The following is a 19,706-nucleotide window of genomic DNA, read 5'->3' as shown; positions in this document are numbered from 1 at the left end:
TCCTTCTTCTCCAAGCTAGATTCGGCCACCAAGAATTCTCCATGAGAAGTAGAGGTCCGACCACCACCACCAAGCTCCAAGGGATGCAAGAAACAAAACCTCCTTTCTCTCCTTCTTCTCCTAGCTTGAACCGGCCACCATCAAGAGCTCCAAGAGGGGATAAAACCGGCCACTAGAGAAGAAGAGAAGAGGAGAGGGAGAACCTCTAAGGGCCGACCACACCAAGGAGAAAAAGAGAGGAAGAAAAGAATAGAGTTGTTCACAATGAAGGCACCTCTACCCCCTCTTTTATATTTCTTGGTCTTGACAAATAAGGAAATTTTAATAAAAACTTCCTTAATTCCTTTGCCATGAAAAAAAAAATATTTAATTAAAACTAATTTTCTTTTCTTAATATCAATGGTCGGCCACTTATTTCCCCAAAACAAGGAGAGTTTTAATTAAAACAAAAATTAAAACTTCCTAATTTGTTTCCGAAAATTTATAAAAAATTTCTCCAATAATTTTTCCCTTCATGGTGGGTTATTAAAATCTTTCTTTTAAACATATGGATAATTTCCAAAAAGGAAAGTTATCTCTAAAAATAAAAATCTCTTTTCAATCTACAAATAAAGAAAGATATCAAATCTTTTCTTAATCTTTTGTAGAAACTAATAAAAGAGAATATTTAATTTTTAAAACTCTCTTTTAAATTATGATCATGGTTAAAAAGGAAAATTTTCTCAAAATTAAAATCTCCTTTCAATTTACAAATAAGGAAAGATTTCAAATCTTTTCTTAATCTTTTGTAGAAAGCTATAAAAGAAAATTTTTAAATTTTAAACTCTCTTTTAAAACCATGATATCCACATAAGAAATAATTTTAATAAAAATCCTTCTTAATATTCTAGTGGTCGGCCACCTAAGCTTGGGACCCAAGCTTTGGCCGGCCACCAACTTGGCTCATCCACTTGGTCTTAGCCGGCCCTAGCTTGGGTTCCAAGCTAGCTTGCCCGTCCCCATTAGGATAGGTATGTGGTGGATATAAATCTCTATATACAAGAGGCTACGATAGGGATCGAGAGAAGGAATTGGTTTTGGTCTCCCGATGAAATTAAGCATCCCGTGTTCGCCCCGAACACATTACTTAATTTCATCAATAATAATTCATTCCACTAAAGAACTATTATTGAACTACCGCACCAACCCAAATTACATTTTTGGGCTCCTTCTTATTATGAGTGTGTTAGTCTCCCTGTGTTTAAGATGTCGAATGTCCACTAATTAAGTGAGTTATTGACAACTCATTTAATTAATATATTAGTCCAAGCGTAGTACCACTCAACCTTATCGTCATGTCGGACTAAGTCCACCTGCAGGGTTTAACATGACAATCCTTATGAGCTCCTCTTGGGGACATTATCAACCTAGATCACTAGAACACAGTTTCCTTCTATAATCAACAACACACACTATAAGTAATATCATTTCCCAACTTATCGGGCTTATTGATTTATCGAACTAAATCTCACCTATTGATAAATTAAAGAAATAAATATCAAATATATGTGCTTGTTATTATATTAAGATTAAGAGCACACACTTCCATAATAACTGAGATCTTTGTTCCTTTATAAAGTCAGTATAAAAGAAATGACTTCTAAATGGTCCTGCTCAATACACTCTAAGTGTACTAGTGTAATTATATAGTTAAGATAAACTAATACCTAATTACACTACGACCTTCCAATGGTTTGTTCCTTTCCATCTTGGTCGTGAGCTACTGTTTTTAATTTATAAAGAACCGATAACACGATCTTCTGTGTGTGACACCATACACTATGTTATCTACAATATAAATTAATTGAACATCTACATTTGGTATATATAAATGTAGACACTTGACCAATGTGATTCTTATAAATGTTTATACCAAAAGTTAAGTTTTTAGTATACATCCTAACAATCTCCCACTTATACTAAAAGACTATGCTGTCATACATCTGATTCCCAACCCTTCAATATGTCCATCAAAATCTCTTGCCTTAAGGACCTTAGTGAAAGGATCTATAGGTCATCACCTAATGCAATCTAGGTGGCAACAACTTCTCCTCGTTTATACGATTTCTCGTATTGGGTGGTACTTGCGCTCTATTGTGTTTACTTACCTTATGGACTCATGGTTTCTTCGAGTTTACTACTGCACCACTATTATTACAATAAACTATAATAATCTTTGGACAAACCAGAAATCATATCTAAGTTCATATTGAGGTTACTGAGTCATTCAGCTTCTATGACTGCCTCAGAGGCTGTCACTTACTCAGCTTCTATGGTTGAGTCCGAAAAAAACACTTTTGTTTATCACTCTTCCATTGTTATGACTTTATCTCCTAAAGTAAACACAAAACCCCGAGGTCGACTTACTATTGTCCCTATCTGATTGGAGGTTAAAATCCGTGCAACCCACAGGGACCAAATTATCTGCCTTGTAAGCTAGCATATAATCTCTAATGCCTCTAAGGTACTTCAATATACGCTTTACTGCAGATAAATGTTCTTGTCTAGAGGAAATAAATTATCTGCCTTGTAAGCTAGCATATAATCTCTAGTGCCTCTAAGGTACTTCAATATATACTTTACCACAGACAAATACCCTAGGAAATAAAAATATTTTTAAACATTAAATTCTCACAATATACATCTATGTATCAAACTAATTATTTTGATAATAAAAAAAAATAGTATGATTGTGAAAGTTTTTATATCCGAATACTTATCTTTATCATTATTTTTTTCAATATTTTTCAAAAAAAAAAAAAAGTTTTATATTATTTTTTACAAATCTGAAATTTTATTTTCTTTGTAAATTAATTTCGATAAAAATTCATGGTTTGGGATGTTTGTGTATGACTCCTAGAAATTTTTTTAGATTTTTTTTCTAACTCTAATTATTTGTTCCCTAATTTTGGTTTGATATGATCAAAGAGGAGAATATGTTATTGAGTTTAGAGGGATATTGTATTGTATTTAGTACATTAATACTTGTGCATTTATTTTATTGCATTTAAATATAAATTACATGTTACATGTTTGTTTAACTCGAATCTTAACTTGGATTGATATACATTAAAAAGGGAGAGATTGTAACTATCTTGGGTTAGTTTTAATGCGTGGTTAATCGAGTTAAGTTAAGTACTACGATTTTGATGCTTTGTATCTGAGTGGGTAGGAACTTAGGAACATAAGAAGTCGAGCGGAAGACGCAGCTAGCAAGAAGGATTACATTGGAAGCGAGTCGACAAGCTCAGTGCATCCGAGGAACAAGGTGTTGCGGAAGAGTATATGAGTGGATGAGAAGGATATAAGCGAAGAGTTCAAGGGACGAGAAGCCGGGAGAAAGTTTGCTCATGGAAAAGGTCGGAGTTGAGTTCTAGTGAGCTCAACTCCGGATGGGCAAAGCATCAACCATGCGAAGAAAGTCAACTCTGAAGCTGACTTTAGAGTATGCTACAGTTGGAGGTGCCTTCGCGCGCGCCTCTTCAAGAGGGCACCCTGTTGGACCTTGGAGGCACCCTCGCACCTCCCTTGGAGGCATCCTGTAGCAACCAAGGTGCTTCCATTTCCGCAGAGTCGTTGGCCGACTGTTGGAGTTTGGATAAATATTTATCTACATTGGAGGCACCCTAGACCTCTTTGGAGGTGTTTCCAAGCGACGAATACCAATAGCTGCTTCATCGCAGGAGGCTATAAAAAGCCTCCTGGTGCTAAGAATAAAGTAATAACTCTTGTATTCAATTCTTAGTCTTTCCTTGAGCTATCAAAGTGTGTAAGAGACTTCTTCTCCTTCAACGAAGGAGATCTTTTAGTACTTTCAACTGTCTTAGATTAACAAACACTTAGATTGTAATCAAGTAAATCTTAGTCTTCTTACTTATTATTTTTAAATTGTTATTCTTTAAAATGTTTTGTTTATTACCAACTAATCTTGTGTCCTTGCCTAGTTCAAAAGGTAAGAGAATTTCTCTAACTTATTTTCAGAACTATTCACCCCCTCGAGCCAATCTCACATGGTCCTACAATTATTGATTGTCATATTCGTCGAGTTCTATTGTCCACTTAATTAGCCGCTCGAAGGCCTCTGGGTTCGTTAATACATTTCCCAAATGGCAATTGGTGAGGATGGTTATTGGATGAGACATAAAATAGGGCCTTAAGCGCCAATCGGTTAAGTCTAATCCGAAAGCTAGCTTTTTCAAAGTAGAATATCGACTCTCTATATTTTTCAATAAATGACTGAAGAAATAGATAGGGCATTGTGTGCTACTATCTTCCCGTAGTAAGGTTGAGCCAACTGCTTGCTCGGCTATTGATAAATATGATAATAATTTTTCACATGAAATTGGCTTGATAAGGGCTCGATAAATACTCTTTGAGCTTAGCAAAGGCTTGATCGCATTTTTCGACCCACTCGAATTTAGAAGTCTTACAAAGAATTTTGAAGAATGGAACACTCTGGTCAGCTGATTGGGAGATAAATCGAGAAAGTGGTGTGATATGGCCGACCAACCTTTGTGCCTTTTGGAGATTGCGAGGAGGGGACATCTTTTGGAGCGCTTGAGAACCTTCTCTGGATTAGTTTCAATTCTTGCTCAGTCACCATATATCCGAGGAAGCGCCCACATTTTACATTGAAAAGCATTTACTCAGGTTCAGTTTGAGCCTGTATTTACTCAAGGTGCTTCAGGTTTCTTCAATATCGGTTATTAAATCCTCAGTTTACTTGGTTTTGATGAGAATATCATCCACATAGACTTCCACATTCCTCCCAATCTGGTGCCTAAACACCCAATCCATCAGTTGTTAATAAGTAGCTTATGTATTTTTTAAACCGAACGACATAACATTAAAAGCATTTAGCATCGATCTTCCCAATATAGCATTATAAGAGGAAGAAATTATTGGAGCAATCCCAATGGTTCGTGGGACCATGTGTTTTGGTGTTTGTGCAAATGGTTTAAGTTAGGTTCACCCTTATATTTGATATGTGTACTTGAGTTATGCAGTACTGCAGGATACACATGTGACTCAGGTTGGCTGCTTCAGGTCCGGTGAAGGATGTAGCATCCGAGGGACCGTGGACAAGGTAACGAGGACAAGGGTCGAGGGAAGCGACTTCGAGGCATACGCGAAGGATGACATTCGGGACGAGCCGCGGGCTTGAATGCATCTGAGGGACGAGAGCCAAAGGAAGTAGGCTTGAAGGCAAGAGGTCAAGGCTGCAAAGAAGCGTCAAGTGAGTCATAAGGGTGAGGGTACGAGTGCACAAGAGATTGTACTCGGAGTAAAATCCTAGTTTTAGGGTTTTACTGTAGCGTTATTGTAGCAGTACTGTAGCGCTACTGTAGCAGTCGACTGCATGTTTTAGCAGTCGACTGGGATCGAACAGAATGCTTCTGTTCGTTCGGTCAGTGTGGATCAGTCGACTGCTAGTTTTAGCAGTCGATTGGTATCGAGCCGTTAGGATGTAACAGTCAAATTTTCATAGAGGGCAATCGTTGCATGTTTTGGCAGTCGACTGGTAGGTGGAGTTTTCAACCCGCGGCCTATATAATCAAAGCTTGGGAGCTTGGTTATAGTTGACGAAATTAATGGTGGTAAACCCTAATTAGTAGTCTACTAGTCTCAAGAGTCTTGGTTGATGTTGTGGTGAGGTTTCTCCACCCACAAGGAGCTACTTGAGATAGCCGGAGTTTGCCGGGGGTTAATCCACCGACGGATCGGGATTGTCCACCTCAAGGACACGCCGTGGAGTAGGAGCCTTAATCTCCGAACCATGTTAAACGAACGTGTTAGCGGTTTGCTTGTTTTTCTTTCCTTTAGTATTTGTATTCGTGGTTGTATTCTTTGTTTTCCGCTGTGCACTAACGAATAAGTAGGAAGCGAGTATTTGGAGGTGTCGTCTATCCAACCCCTTCAAGCCGGCCACCGATCCCCTACAAGTGGTATCAGAGCTAGAACGCTCTCTTTCGGACTAATCATCGAGGAAGCAAAAAGATGACCGACTTGATAGCACCTCCAAAGTTTGAAGGAGGAAGCCTTGGGGACATCACATTTTGGATAATGAAGATGAAAGTCTTCTTCAACACGGATTGGAATACCATGATGGTGATCAACGACCCGTTCGAAGTCCCAAGAGATAAGAAGGGAAAAAGACTCCGACCACGACATTGGACGGAAGAGCAAACCTCACGTTCGGAGGCAAACTCAAAGGTAATATCAATCTTAATAGATATATTACCGTCTAATGTGATAATTGGTGTAGGTGAATATAAGAACACCCACGATTTGTGGAGCAAGGTGAAGATGGTTCTATAGGAATAACCTAAACCTACACAAAAAGAAGAAGAATCCAAGGAGATGAGTTTAATTGTTCAAGTTGAGGAGGAACAAACGGAAGTTGAGTCACGCTCAACATCCGAGGAGGAAAACGAAGATGAGATATCATCTACATCCTCAAGAATTGAAGAAAATTCCAAGACAAGTGAAGAAGAAAAAGAGGTCTTGGAAGTGGTCAACCTAGCAAGCACCTCCACCGAAGTGAAGTCAAAGGACCACATAATTTACTTCGGGTGCAATGAGAAGGGACACTACAAGAGTAGGTGTCCAATGGGTAAGAAGAAGGTAACTTCTAAAACCATTCAAGTTAATTTGAATACTAACAAGGGTTGTAGGAATGAAGAAACCCAAGGAAGGAGGATGCGCATCATATGCTTCACGTGTGGAGAGAAGGGTCACTACCACACCAAATGTCCCAAGAAGGGAGAGATTAAGAAGCTAGCGCATCTAAAGAAATGGGAGAAGAAGGAGAGAAGCAAGTGTCAAGGGGGAGCTTCAAGGGTAAGGGAGGTATACTCTACCTTGAATCGTAATTCAAATTCTTATACTCTCATGCAGCTAGGAAAAATAATGATTATCATTATGTAGCCATATATGCAAAATTTTGGATTTAAATATCATGATAGAAGTAGGGTAAATGTGGATCATAACCCTAGGAAACCAATTCATGATATATCTAGAAACGTTAGACCTAAGGAGACCCAAGACATTAATCCTAAGAAGGAGAGACACATGCCTAGAAAGGGTAGGTCTAGGAATGTCCATGGTGGACATGTTGACTCTAGGTTTACGAACCTAGAAAGGGAAAATCAAGTTTTGAAGGCAAAACTTGATAAGTTGGAGAAAACCCTATAAATATTTAATGTTGGATCTAAAGGTTTAGGTATGGTGTTGGGTAGCCAAAGACCCAATAATGATAGATCGGATTTGGGATACCGATCTAGTATCTCCAATGCTAAAGGAAAGTCATATGCTAGGGTTGTATATGACTATAACAAGGAGAAGTCAATAAATGGCAAGAGAAAACTATTTAATGGTAAGGTTAAATTAACCAAGGACAATGTATCCAAGGTTAAGAAGTTTAGTTTTATAGGCCAAGTGTCACCATACCTCCTTACATGCTAATGAACTTCTTTAATGTATTCCCAACTCCTTATTTTTCATGTGTATTGATAGTGCATAATGTCTTCCCTAACTCTTTGTCTTCCATTTGTATTAATGGTGCATAATACTTTCACCAACTCTTTGTCTTCCTTATGTATTAATGACCGGTCGGTACGAACGTTGATCATCCGATTGATTGATTCATCAAGATAAACTCGGTCGATCGATACGAGCGACGATCGTCCGTTGACTGGAATATTGATTGGATGCATGGGGGCTCCTCTAGTTGACTTGATCAAATTTGATCATGCGCCAAGACTCTCGGAGGATGATCCACTAGTGAACTAGCACATGTGTCAATTGTTACCACTGAAACCGCAAAGAGATGGAGATTGAGGGGAGAAATCATCGTCACCTAGAGTACCTCCATCCATGCTAATGAACTTCTTTTATAATGTTTTTTTTGTCTTCCTACATAGTCTGTAGGTGCGAAGTACCTTCTTCGACTCTAATGAACTTTTATAATATCTTTCCTAATTTTTTATCTTCCCTGTATATTAATAGTCTGTCGGTGCAAACGTTAATGATCTAATTGATTGATTTACCAAGATGAACCTGACTGTCGGCAGCGCAAGCAACGACTGAAATGTAGACTGGGAGCTCCTCTGACTGACCTGATCAATCTGTATTGTTGATGAATTGTGCGTTTAGCTTTCTTTCTCGAGTATGTTTTCGACCTGTGTATATGTTTACCTTCTTAGAGGCAACCGCACATCTCAGATTTTCCTTTTAGTTTATTGTAAGCCGAGAAATATTTAATTAGATTAATAAGACGCTATTTAAAGATACAGATCATTAGCTAACCCAAAGATAAACCAGCATTGATTGGTCATGGTGCCATGATATGCGGAATACTCACTACTTAATTAGTACGTAGACTTGAAGGGGCGATACGACTTCAGGTCGAGTACGACCCCAGCGACGGAGCCGCAGGCGGCAGCGAGGGAGACGAGCAGGCAGGTGAAGCTGAGAATCCGGAGGCCGAGCCAGCGGCTGGTCCAGGGGCGTATCTTATTCTGGGCAATGTACATCTCGACGGGGAAGTAGACGGTGAGGGGCCAGAATCCGAAGGCGCCGAGGATACCGACGACATCGTTGAAGAAGGGCATGAGCATGGAAATGACGGTGGTGAGCACGACGAAGATCGTCCGCCACACCGCCCGGAAGAGGTTGAGCTTGTACGTGGTGCCGGTGCAGGGGATGCGCACCTCGTACTCGCGGGTGATGAGCTCGCTCTTGTGCCACCGCGACGCGCTCCACTTCTCCACGAACGCAAACAGCGGCTGGCAGAACACCTGCACAAATCAAACATAATTTACCATTAATTATTGTTATTAATCTGTCGAAACTAAACATCATAGTTCAATTCCTACGCATCTGATCGTTCATAGCCAGGTACCTGATAAGCTCCGACAAGGTGGATGACAATGGCGAGGTTGGCGATATCCAGAAGCCAATAAGGGTTGTAGAATCCGAAACCCGTGAGCAGGTTCCCTGGGGCTTCGTCACCAAATGCTGCGTAGCCCATGCAGCCACAGAGCATGTAGAAGATGGTGGTGATTGCGATGCTGATCGTGCTGGCTTTCTTCATCGTCTTGCTCTCTGCTGGTGGAGACCTGACCGTATCCTAATTAATCACACAGCAGAGCATAAAAATGAATCAAATGCAAAACTCGAAACCAGGGCCGTAATCAATTCTAAAGAAGCAGATATCTGCTCCACCTGGATCTCGATTAGGATGATGGAGTAAGAGTAGGCGAAGGCAATGTCCCCAAGTGCTTGCAAGTTTCTCCATACCTTCTGCGTCGTCGTTACCGTACCTGATTTCGTAACTGTACCTATGCTTATCCCCATAAGGCTGCCCCGGAAACTTCCGTTCTCTGTTTTTTTTACATGTAAATTTGTATTATAATCAAGCTACAAGTGAAATTGTACATGGACCTAAAAAAAGATTGGCAGGGAATCATAATTAATATACACTATACAGTATCTGAAAATGCTATCATTTGGTTTGGTTTCTCTGTTTCCTTATTGTGGCTGTCTATATTGAGCTTTAGTAATGGTTTCTTAGTGCTGTTAAAGATAGACTACATAGGACCGCCATTATCGATCACTTATTGCTTCGCGTCAGTAATGGGATGAAGACGTCCCTTTTTACTCGACATTAGCCCCTTCTCCATCCCCAACTACTTTTGTGCCGACTTTCCCATAAAGAGAGCAATCGTACCAACCGTCCAGATTCTCTCAAAGTTGTTTGGCATAAGCCACTTTTGAATTAGTTTATTCATACGCATAACTGTAAACAGTAGTGGTGATGCATGCAGTAGGAGATGTATCGTGTACCTGCTACCTTAGCAACGCCTAAGGCGAGGCCAACGGTGGAGTAAGTGAAGGACATGACGGCGGCCACAATAGACAGCCACCAAACTTGATCAAAATCTGGAATCTGGGAGAACACAATCTCCGTAATCCCAAATATGATCATGTACATGTTGCTCGACATGTGGCAAGGGTCCTCCCCTCCACTAGAATGGAAGCAATTGGATCTTTTTATAGCCATCATGCTGATTGAAGCTGCAATCGTGTATCCAATGGCCACACCAAATAGGTTCACATATTGGATTGCTCCACACAGCTTCACCTGTCCTCCTCCTTTTTCGTTTTAAGAAAGTTTAAGTGCTTCCATTAGGTACCTTGTAGTTAGATAATGAGATCGATAGGAGGTAATTACCTAAGTTGGACCGGACAGCATCCATGTAGGTGTAGTTTCTCCGGCCGGTGAGGGGGTCGCCGGTCCTGTAGCAGTTGCACAAGAGATTGGAGGTGTAGAGGATGACGAAAGCGAAGAGGATCATCACCGTTGGTCCGGCAATCCAACCCAATTGACCGATGGCCCATGCCAGCGAGAGCACGCCTGAGCCGATCACTGCAGTTATTATGTGTGATGTCGCCGTCCACACAGTTCCTGCAGGTACTCAGAGACCGATTAATTTCTTCATCCAATATATATGATTATGAATTTTTAATCAGAAGATATATATTTTGATTGGATTGAAACAAGAAGATATATATATTAGTCAGTCTAAGTCAAGTAAACTTATAACCTGTTCGTTTGAGACGCCCGTCGTCGTCGAAGCACTTGGAGTTATACTGGCCGGGATTTAGGCTTTCAGTGTCCTCGTCAATCTTGGGCTGTGCTTCCACTTGCAGATACGATCTCTGGTTCCGATTCTCATCATTCTTCATCAAATTAAAATTCAAATCAGTGAATAACTCAAAGCAAATAGAACATGAACCAATTAATCCTCATTACATATGCAACTAATTAATTAAGATCGATGTACATATCAAGCATTGGAACTTACGACACTATCATGAATCCTGGCTGGCAGTGTTCGGCTTCTGGGCAGCATGGTCGATCGATGATGAACACAAGGCACACTAGATAGCTAACTCGACTGCAACACAATTATCAAGAAACTTGGAGCTCTACTAAAGCAAATGCTGTGAAGGGATGCCCAAAGGAAGGAGGACTGAGGGGGTGTCTTATAGGCATAGATGGACAGCCACACAGTTCCATCTCCCTATCCCTCCACTACGGCCGATACGTGTCTGGTAGGCTCAAAGCTAAGAGGTGTGGGTGAGGGGAAGGACGAGCACTACCGAACCACCTCTCCTTCTATCCTTGTCATACAGTGAAAAGTTAATTGAATGGCAACGTGCCTCACGCTCAGACACTGTATCCCCAATCGGCCCTTGCTATGGTATATATATCTCAATTATTTGTTCCTACAGACAAACATCTTTAGAGCTAATCAGTGTATTGGTCACTTGTGGTGGGAAGAGAAGCAGCAGGTTGCATGCGTTCAATCAGGAGTCAACGTAAGGTCCATCTTGTCCTTAAAGGAAAGGGTGTTTGTGCTAGCTCCATGATGCTCACAACCACCATAACAGTTCAAACCTATATGATTACGAGCACGATTATTAGTGATCACATGAAGTATATATATACTCTTTTCCGTCCTTTTCTCTGCGTGTCCAACATTTGTATTAGTGATTCGGGCCGGGCGAGAGCGTGCGTTAGGTATTATTCAGTAGTTGTTTCTTTTTTCCTTTTTATCTTTTCTTGTCCATGGAAGAACATTCCTTTGAACCAACAAAAATGGAGAATGAGATGGGAGGCACTGAACAGATAGAGTATATGTTGGAGCCTGAGGAAGAAAAAGAGATGGTGATAGTTTTTTCCAATTTTTTTTTTAAAAAAATTATTGTTTGATGATGTCAAGATGAGTTTCTATTAAATTAATTAATATATTAGCATTTGAGGCTGGGCAATAGAGTTGATCATTTGGATCACTCAATTCCCTTTTCACGAATTTAATATTCGTTATTGCTCTGTTAAGGATATACATGACCATCCATTATTTCCGATCACTTCTTCATCGGTAATAATTAAAAGGATCAGACATTAATAAAGGATAAGTGTACGCTTTATTCACGGAATAAAATCCATAATAAAAGGAATAACTATCCAAATTCCGATTCTTATTTTGATTCAAATATATGCTTCATTTTTTTATTGTTATATTTGTTTTTTCTTAAAAAAATATCTAATATAAGCAAAAAACAATTCACTTTTGCTCAGTATAGCAAAAAAATATTTTGTCTTTTCTTTTTATTTTTATCCATAAAGTAGTTTGAATAGAATTTTCTTTTAAGAAATCAGTTTCCGGTATGTTGTGCTCTCGATTTTTTTTTTTTTTAAAAAAAGACGATTAATGAAAGGAACATGTAAGATCAGACCACTAACAAGTGGAAGAGTAAATCTCTTACATATTTGTTATTTCATTTTACCATCTGTAAGTGAAAATGACGACTAGAAACAAAAACGGGTAGCGATCGATGATAATGATGATAAATTTATTCACAATATATGTGTAAAGTGTTCTATAATTTTGATCGACCTTGAACGTCTCGCTTTTAGAAAAGGACATAATTTATCTGCTACTTAAAATTATACTCTAATGTGACCATATAGTAGTTGAACTAGGCAAACTAACTTTTCAAAGAGCAATTCCTACGCAAAAAAGGGAATAAAAAATAAAGTTAGATGGCGATTAGACTAATCGATTTATGCTAGTTTTGTTGGCCACGCTGTTTTTGATAAATACAACTTTATTTGAATAGCAAAATCTTGCCGGTAAATTCATGAATACTTACTGAAATTGAAAAAAAAATCTAAAGAGTAATACATTTGGGTTTCTTGGAGTTCTGAGCGCATTCCATAATTGGATTTCTTTTATTATCAAAATATATAAATTGTAAATATCTAAATAAAAAATATATATATATTTTTTTGACAAACACAATGTTATTGATTTGGGAAATCATAATAATACTAAGTATTCTGATTTATGGGGCGTCCGGTCAGCACGTGACCTTTTGCCAGATGGAAAATCGTAATTATTATTTATTTATTTGCTAACTAATCCCCTTATTAAATGAATTAAACCTCACTGTTACTGGATGACGCCTCTTCCTGCTCACATCCACAGCCCTTCTCCGGCGTTTGCGTTTCCTCTAACTTCTCCTTATCCTTTCTCTGCTACTTTCACCTACGACCCGATCTGTCCTATGCTTCAGTTCAAGGGTGTTTTTTTCTCGCTCTTCCTCTCTTCAAATCCTTGATCGAGAACAATATCACTCGCACTCTGAGGATCGATGCTTTCTCCTGGCTAGGGTTTCATGGGCAATTTGTGCCGCGGAAGCAAGAGCCGCGACGAAGACAGAGACGCCAAGCCCTCCGAGCGACCGGCGTCCCAGAACCAGCACCAGTCCGCGCCGAGCTCAGTTGTTGACGATTCCCCTAAGAAGCCCCCCAAGCAACAGCAGCAGCAGCCTGCCCCTGTCGCCGTCGTGATGAGGCGTGGCTTTGATCCTAGCAGCAGCTACGTGCTCGGGCACAGGACTCCCAACGTCCGGGAACTCTACGTCATGGGGCGGAAGCTGGGGCAGGGGCAGTTTGGCATTACGTACCTCTGTACCGAGATCGCCACCGGAGTGGAGTACGCCTGCAAGTCCATCCCCAAGCGGAAGCTGGTGTCGAAGGATGATGCGGAGGATGTGAGGCGGGAGATCCAGATCATGCACCACCTCTCCGGCCACAAAAACGTTGTCACTATAAAGGGCGCGTATGAGGACTCGCAGTCCGTGCACATCGTGATGGAGCTGTGCTCAGGCGGGGAACTCTTCGATAGGATCATCGAGAAGGGGCATTTCAGTGAGCGCAGGGCGGCTGAGATCATTCGAATTATTGTAGGGGTCGTGGAAGCCTGCCATTCACTCGGGGTCATGCATCGGGACCTCAAGCCGGAAAACTTTTTATTGGTAAATAAAGACGACGTCACCTCCCTTAAGGCCATTGATTTTGGCCTCTCTGTGTTCTTCAAGCCAGGTAAGTAGTGACTAAAGCATACAACTTTAGCAATTTAGGCATGAAAATAATGGTTTATTCGACATAGTTTGGGTAATGACTGTTTCTGTTGCTTTCCATTTCACCGAATTGATTCTCTAATTTACCCTTCGTCAATCCCTTTTTTCTCTTTTTTTAATGTGCATTGATAATGCCATATAACGCGGAATTCATAATGTACAAAGATAAGTAGGTCTCTTTTTTTTTGTAAAAAAATAAAAAATTAAAGCCACATAATGAGTATATTTACCTAGTAAGTGTAGTAGAAACTACTTATTAACATGGGTTTAGCATGAGATAGATTGATATAGCGTTTTAAGAATTCTATAAAATTGTGGTTGAGCTTCTGGAAAAACAGAATTGTCAAACACTAACAATTGTTAACCATGATTGAAATCATGAAATTTACTTACTAAACAATGAATATCAGGCATATTAAGGTTCCAATAAGATAATACCATATAGGAATCACTTTTTTGGCCAAACATAATCATTAGTTAATTATCCATTATACTTGTCTGAAAAGAAAGGTAAAATAGCATATAGTTGCATAAATCAGTGCTATCCGATGTAGTTAATAAAAACTAAAACAAAATTTGAACCGGTGGATTGTTTTGTAGTTGAACCAATGGATCAACTGGTCAAAACTACATGTTCACCCAAACTTTAACTTGGCCAGACGAACTAGGTCAATTCTTTAAACTACAAATTTATTAATTTTATTCATAACCTAAAACTTCAAGTAACAAAGAAGACCAACTAGTTGTGTCATATAAATAAATTTCACGTCACAAACTGCATTGTAATTATAGTTTGTTGGTGCTTCAATGTGGTTGTGGATACGTGGGATTGTGGGGAATGTGGCATGGAGGAGTGACAGTCAATAGAATCAAGGATTAGATGTAGTGGACTGATGTCTACACCGTAGGCATAAGCTGTAGGGCAATGGACGCCAGTGAAAAACAAAATACACACATATATATGATCCAAATGAACTGATCAAATCCATGATACAAATAAACTGATGGTTTGTCCAGTTAGCTCACTGTCACTGGTTCAGATTTTGAAACATTGGATTGCTGCTGAATCACTTTCCCTGCAATGAACTTCTCATTATCATACATTTGTTACTGTTTGGATTATCAAAGAAAGAAAATTTAAAACATTTTTGGTTGCTGCCTTGGCCATTATTCCTGGAGAAAAGATGTTCTAAGGTGAGGAAAAGGTTAGGGTATACCGAAGATGCTGACTATGAATTCTTACTCCCTATTTTGAATGACCATGAAAGTAACAGACGATTAGCTTAGAATTAATTAGTATTTAAAAAACTTAGGGTTATGGAAAGTAAATAACATTGTTAAGCATAGCATGAAAAATCAGATGGCTAAATGTACTGCTCCAGAATAATCTTTTTCAGTCTTTGTAAATGAGGCTATTGAAGATAAAGAGGAATTTTTATATTTTCATTTTTCATCTATTGGTTTTACATCAAAGATGAAAAACACTAGCTAATCTCCATCTTCAATTCTAAAAATATTGACAGAATAGTCTTAAAGAATTAACAGCTGTGTGTTCAACAAACTATGAATACCTTAAACCATGTCAATAGTTCTACATTTTTGGTATAGAGTATAGTACCTGTTATACCAATAAAGCATAGTAATTAGTAAGAAGAAAAAAACAAAAGAAAAATAAAACAGAAAAAAACCCAGATGAGTTCAATCTTGTAATGGCTTTCTTTTAATTATATTGGTTTCGATGCACATTGAAGTTAAACAAAGAAGAATTTTATTCTTCATTTTGCTTGATGATCTTTGTTCAGTTTTTATCTGGGAACTTAGTTAGTTAGTTTGGCTTTCATGTCTTTCAGATCAAATTTTCACTGATGTGGTTGGAAGCCCATACTATGTTTCTCCCGAAGTTCTCTGTAAGCACTATGGACCAGAAGCCGATGTTTGGACTGCTGGTGTTATATTGTACATACTCCTAAGTGGTGTACCACCTTTTTGGGCTGGTATGACCTTGATATCTGTTTTCTTTGACTGTATCACCAGTAAAAAATATTCATGATGATCATTTTTATTTCAGAAACACAACAAGGAATATTTGATGCAATTATGAAGGGAGTGCTTGATTTTAACTCAGCTCCATGGCCTTTGATTTCTGAAAGTGCAAAGGATCTAATAAAGAGAATGCTTTGCTTTCGTCCTTCAGAACGATTGACAGCCCATGAAGTACTATGTATGATATTTTTTTATTCAATCTCAATACATATTTGGTTCATGATTCGTGTTGGTAGACATCAAACCATGGAGAAACTTATAATTTGTAGTTTGAGTGTGTTCCACAGCTTGGCTCAAGCCAAACCATGCTGCCTTGTACAGGCGGCTGTGTATTGGTTCAACAAAGGATTTTTTATGTCTGTCTATGCATGCTTTTGGTTTTGGGTAGTCAAACAACTTCTAAATATTCCCTTTTTTGTATCGAGCTTCTGTGCTTCATGCGGTGCACAAAGCAACACATCAGTTTGAACCTTTATAACTATTGGAGGGTACTGAAGTGAAACTTTGAGCCATGGTACATATATATCTTTTTTTTCTTATCTTTTTCACTATGTTGGTTGATTTTAATATAGAGGATTTGAAAATTACAACATCTAGTTTGTTCCTCATGATTGACTATATTGCATTTAGTCCTTGCTCTTCTTTCTTAAATAGTATTTAAACACTAGTTATAAGTGGATGCTTGGTATATTCCTGATAGAGATGTCATCACTCTTCATATGGTATACCTAGGACTCTGCCTTGTTGAACTCGAAACTGTTAAGCAGTAGATGAACGCCCCTCTAGACTCTATCCATCATCTATTGCCACATACAAAAATTTGAACACTGGGCACAACCTTATTGTTTTACATAAGTGGTAGAGCACCATAAACCTGATAAGCTCAAATTTTTTTCTGAAGGATCATTCCCTTCACAGTTAATCAAGAGCATAACTTGCTTTAGGTATAATGGGCGAGTGCCACTAACTGAGCTAGATAACTCCTAGCAGTTTGGAGCAATCTTGAACAAAAAATTGAAGCAATTGAGGTTACAGTTGTAAAAGCAACACATTGTATGTGGTATGCACCATCAATTGTTTGTTTGGATATTAGTGCTTATAGTAGAATGATAGTGGCAGCTGATGCTTGAAGTATTTTCTCTTGTAATCATTCACTAATCTATGTTTTTCTCAGAATGATCCTTATATTCCACATTAATGACATATCTACTTTGAAGTACAGGCATGAAGACTCTTCTTTCTGTGGCAATTTTTTTGTGGTTTCATTTGTTATTGAAATCCAGTGTTCTTTATTAAGAGAACTTACTAAACAAAATGAGTTGTTTTGTCCGTCTGCTTACAGTTTACATTATACAGACAACATGCATGGAACTAAACAGAAGTTACAAAAATCACAGAGATGTTATAGGTCACAAGCAAATTTTTTCTCGTGAGTACAAATTTTGGGTTTGAAAGAGCATGACTTGGTTGCTGTGAGTTAGGTGTCAATCTGTTGAAGTGTATACTTCTGATATTTTAATAATGGTCACCTAGCTTGTAGTTGGATAGTTAATCTATCAGGTATAGGTCAGGGGATCATGCATTGTGATTTTTCCATCTTTAATATGTAGTTTCTTAAAGATTATACCCATGTCAAATGTGCAATTTTCTACTTTTATGCTCAGGTCATCCATGGGTTTGTAAGCATGGGGTTGCTCCTGATCAAGCACTAGATGCTGCAGTTCTCTCCCGTCTGAAGCAATTTTCAGCAATGAATAAGTTAAAGAAGATGGCTTTGCGTGTGAGGACCACATCCTAATGTTCCTTTAGCTTTTGTAAATTAGAGGCATATTCTATTTTTGATATTTATGATATATATTTGCTTAACAAAAAACTATATGGGGGAGCACTATAGGAACAGTTTGAAGGATGAATTTGACCTTGCTATTGGAATTTATCCCATATAGATTAATAGAAGTTAAATTCTAGCTGCTATTTGTCAGGTTATAGCTGAAAGCCTTTCAGAGGAAGAGATTGCTGGACTTAGAGAAATGTTCCAGGCAATGGACACAGACAACAGTGGGTCAATTACATTTGATGAACTTAAAGCAGGTTTGAGAAGATATGGTTCTACTCTGAAGGATACAGAAATACGTGACCTTATGGAAGCTGTAAGTTGATATTTCATGGAACTTACTAGTTTTATTGTTGAGTGCTTATTAAACTGAATGGTTCAATTACTGCATTTTTTTATGTTCTTGTTTCAACTTAGAAATTTCACCATAGTTCTACTCTAAATTTATGCACGGAACGGAACTGAATCACAGAATGAATGTACAATGCATCAGAAATTGCATTTGGGAAGCCATGACTCTGACTAATTTCTTTACCTATTTTTTTTCTTTACAGAATTCAGTTAAATATAGAGTTTGGATGCATTCTTCTTGTTTAGGTTTATATAAGTTAGTTCATGTGTTTCTAGAAGTCAACTTTGTTAATTCTCAATCGTTTCTTCCAGGCTGACATAGACAACAGTGGCACCATCGATTATGGTGAATTCATTGCTGCAACAATACATCTCAACAAACTGGAACGTGAAGAACATCTGTTGGTAGCTTTTTCATATTTCGACAAAGATGGGAGTGGTTATATTACAGCTGATGAGCTTCAGCAAGCTTGTAAAGAGCATAACATGGCTGATGCTTCTCTTGAAGATGTCATTAGGGAAGTGGATCAGGATAATGTAAGTAGCATCTTCTTTGTGCTTAATGAGCACCTGATGCTAACCAAAATAATTATTCCTTGATTTTGGACAGGCCTGATTTTTAAGCCTAATTAAGAGAACTCATTCCATTCCATAATAACTAATTATTTGGGAGTAAGACGCTCAATATAAAATCATAGTAGATCACTTCACTTGGCTACACCAGACTATGAGTTGTAGAGTACTTAACAAAATAAATTTAATTACATCATTCGGTGTATGTGTTTATAGAATTTGCCTGCATTAGAATGAATTCGAAGGAAAAGAATAGGACATTGAATCTATTATTCCTCAAAAATAAACTGCTCAAATGTGCCAGAAATTTGATAGAAAAGTAACTTGTTGGATAGTGATAAAAAAATCCATTTTACTCTTCATTTGGTGTAAATTTTGATCATCTTACTTTCAGTTTGTCATCTTAAAAACACAAGAGGAAGATCATTTATCCTTTTTTCCGCTTTTCATTTTGTTCTTGTTGTAATCTTTAATCTCACGGGTATTATTTGGATTACCAGCCCAAGTAATACAATCATTGTTTGCAAATGGCTAAATCTAACATAGCGAGAATGATAGAGGATGCTGTTGAAATTTGTCTTACTTTAAGTTGGCTGATGTTACAGGATGGTCGCATCGACTACAGTGAATTTGCTGCTATGATGAGGAAAGGAACTATGGGAATAGGCAGGCGGACATTGCGCAACAGTTTGAACGTGAGCATGAGAGACGCACCAGGTGCTTTATGAATAATTTAATATGCAATTTCTGCCTCAAAAACTACTTTGGTTTTGAAAGTCTGTGATGATGGAAACAAAAATGATTGCGCCGGATTTTACTAAGTTGCACGAAAACACTGTCCTATTTATGATTTCATTGTCCAAACATCATT

General features: G+C 38.4%; 2 protein-coding genes across 3 annotated transcripts; one reads left to right on the top strand and one right to left on the bottom strand.

Moving 5' to 3' along the window:
• Nucleotides 1–8,275: 8,275 nt before the first annotated feature.
• LOC122012043 (amino acid permease 4-like) lies at nt 8,276–11,082 on the bottom strand. Of its 2 annotated transcripts, XM_042568488.1 has the most exons (7): nt 10,908–11,082; nt 10,647–10,782; nt 10,274–10,507; nt 9,886–10,194; nt 9,265–9,422; nt 8,942–9,169; nt 8,276–8,837 (listed from the first exon to the last, which is right to left on the bottom strand). In XM_042568488.1, exons 1-7 carry the CDS (start codon nt 10,953–10,955, stop codon nt 8,409–8,411), a joined length of 1,542 nt encoding a protein of 513 aa, XP_042424422.1. In that variant the 5' UTR covers nt 10,956–11,082; the 3' UTR covers nt 8,276–8,408. The 2 variants fall into 2 exon arrangements, with proteins under 2 accessions (XP_042424422.1, XP_042424423.1); XM_042568489.1 differs by lacking the exon at nt 9,886–10,194.
• Nucleotides 11,083–13,059: 1,977 nt separating this feature from the next.
• Nucleotides 13,060–19,690, top strand: LOC122012042 (calcium-dependent protein kinase 26-like). Its single transcript, XM_042568487.1, has 7 exons — nt 13,060–13,996; nt 15,885–16,028; nt 16,103–16,255; nt 17,742–17,857; nt 18,060–18,227; nt 18,575–18,799; nt 19,441–19,690. Exons 1-7 carry the CDS (start codon nt 13,288–13,290, stop codon nt 19,561–19,563), a joined length of 1,638 nt encoding a protein of 545 aa, XP_042424421.1. The 5' UTR covers nt 13,060–13,287; the 3' UTR covers nt 19,564–19,690.
• Nucleotides 19,691–19,706: the final 16 nt, after the last annotated feature.

The sequence above is a fragment of the Zingiber officinale genome, chromosome 8A, assembly GCF_018446385.1.
Source record: "Zingiber officinale cultivar Zhangliang chromosome 8A, Zo_v1.1, whole genome shotgun sequence".
NCBI classification, from domain to species: Eukaryota; Viridiplantae; Streptophyta; class Magnoliopsida; order Zingiberales; family Zingiberaceae; genus Zingiber; species Zingiber officinale.
The sequence above is the reverse complement of the archived record's forward strand: the minus strand, read 5'-3'. Positions and strand labels throughout refer to the sequence as shown.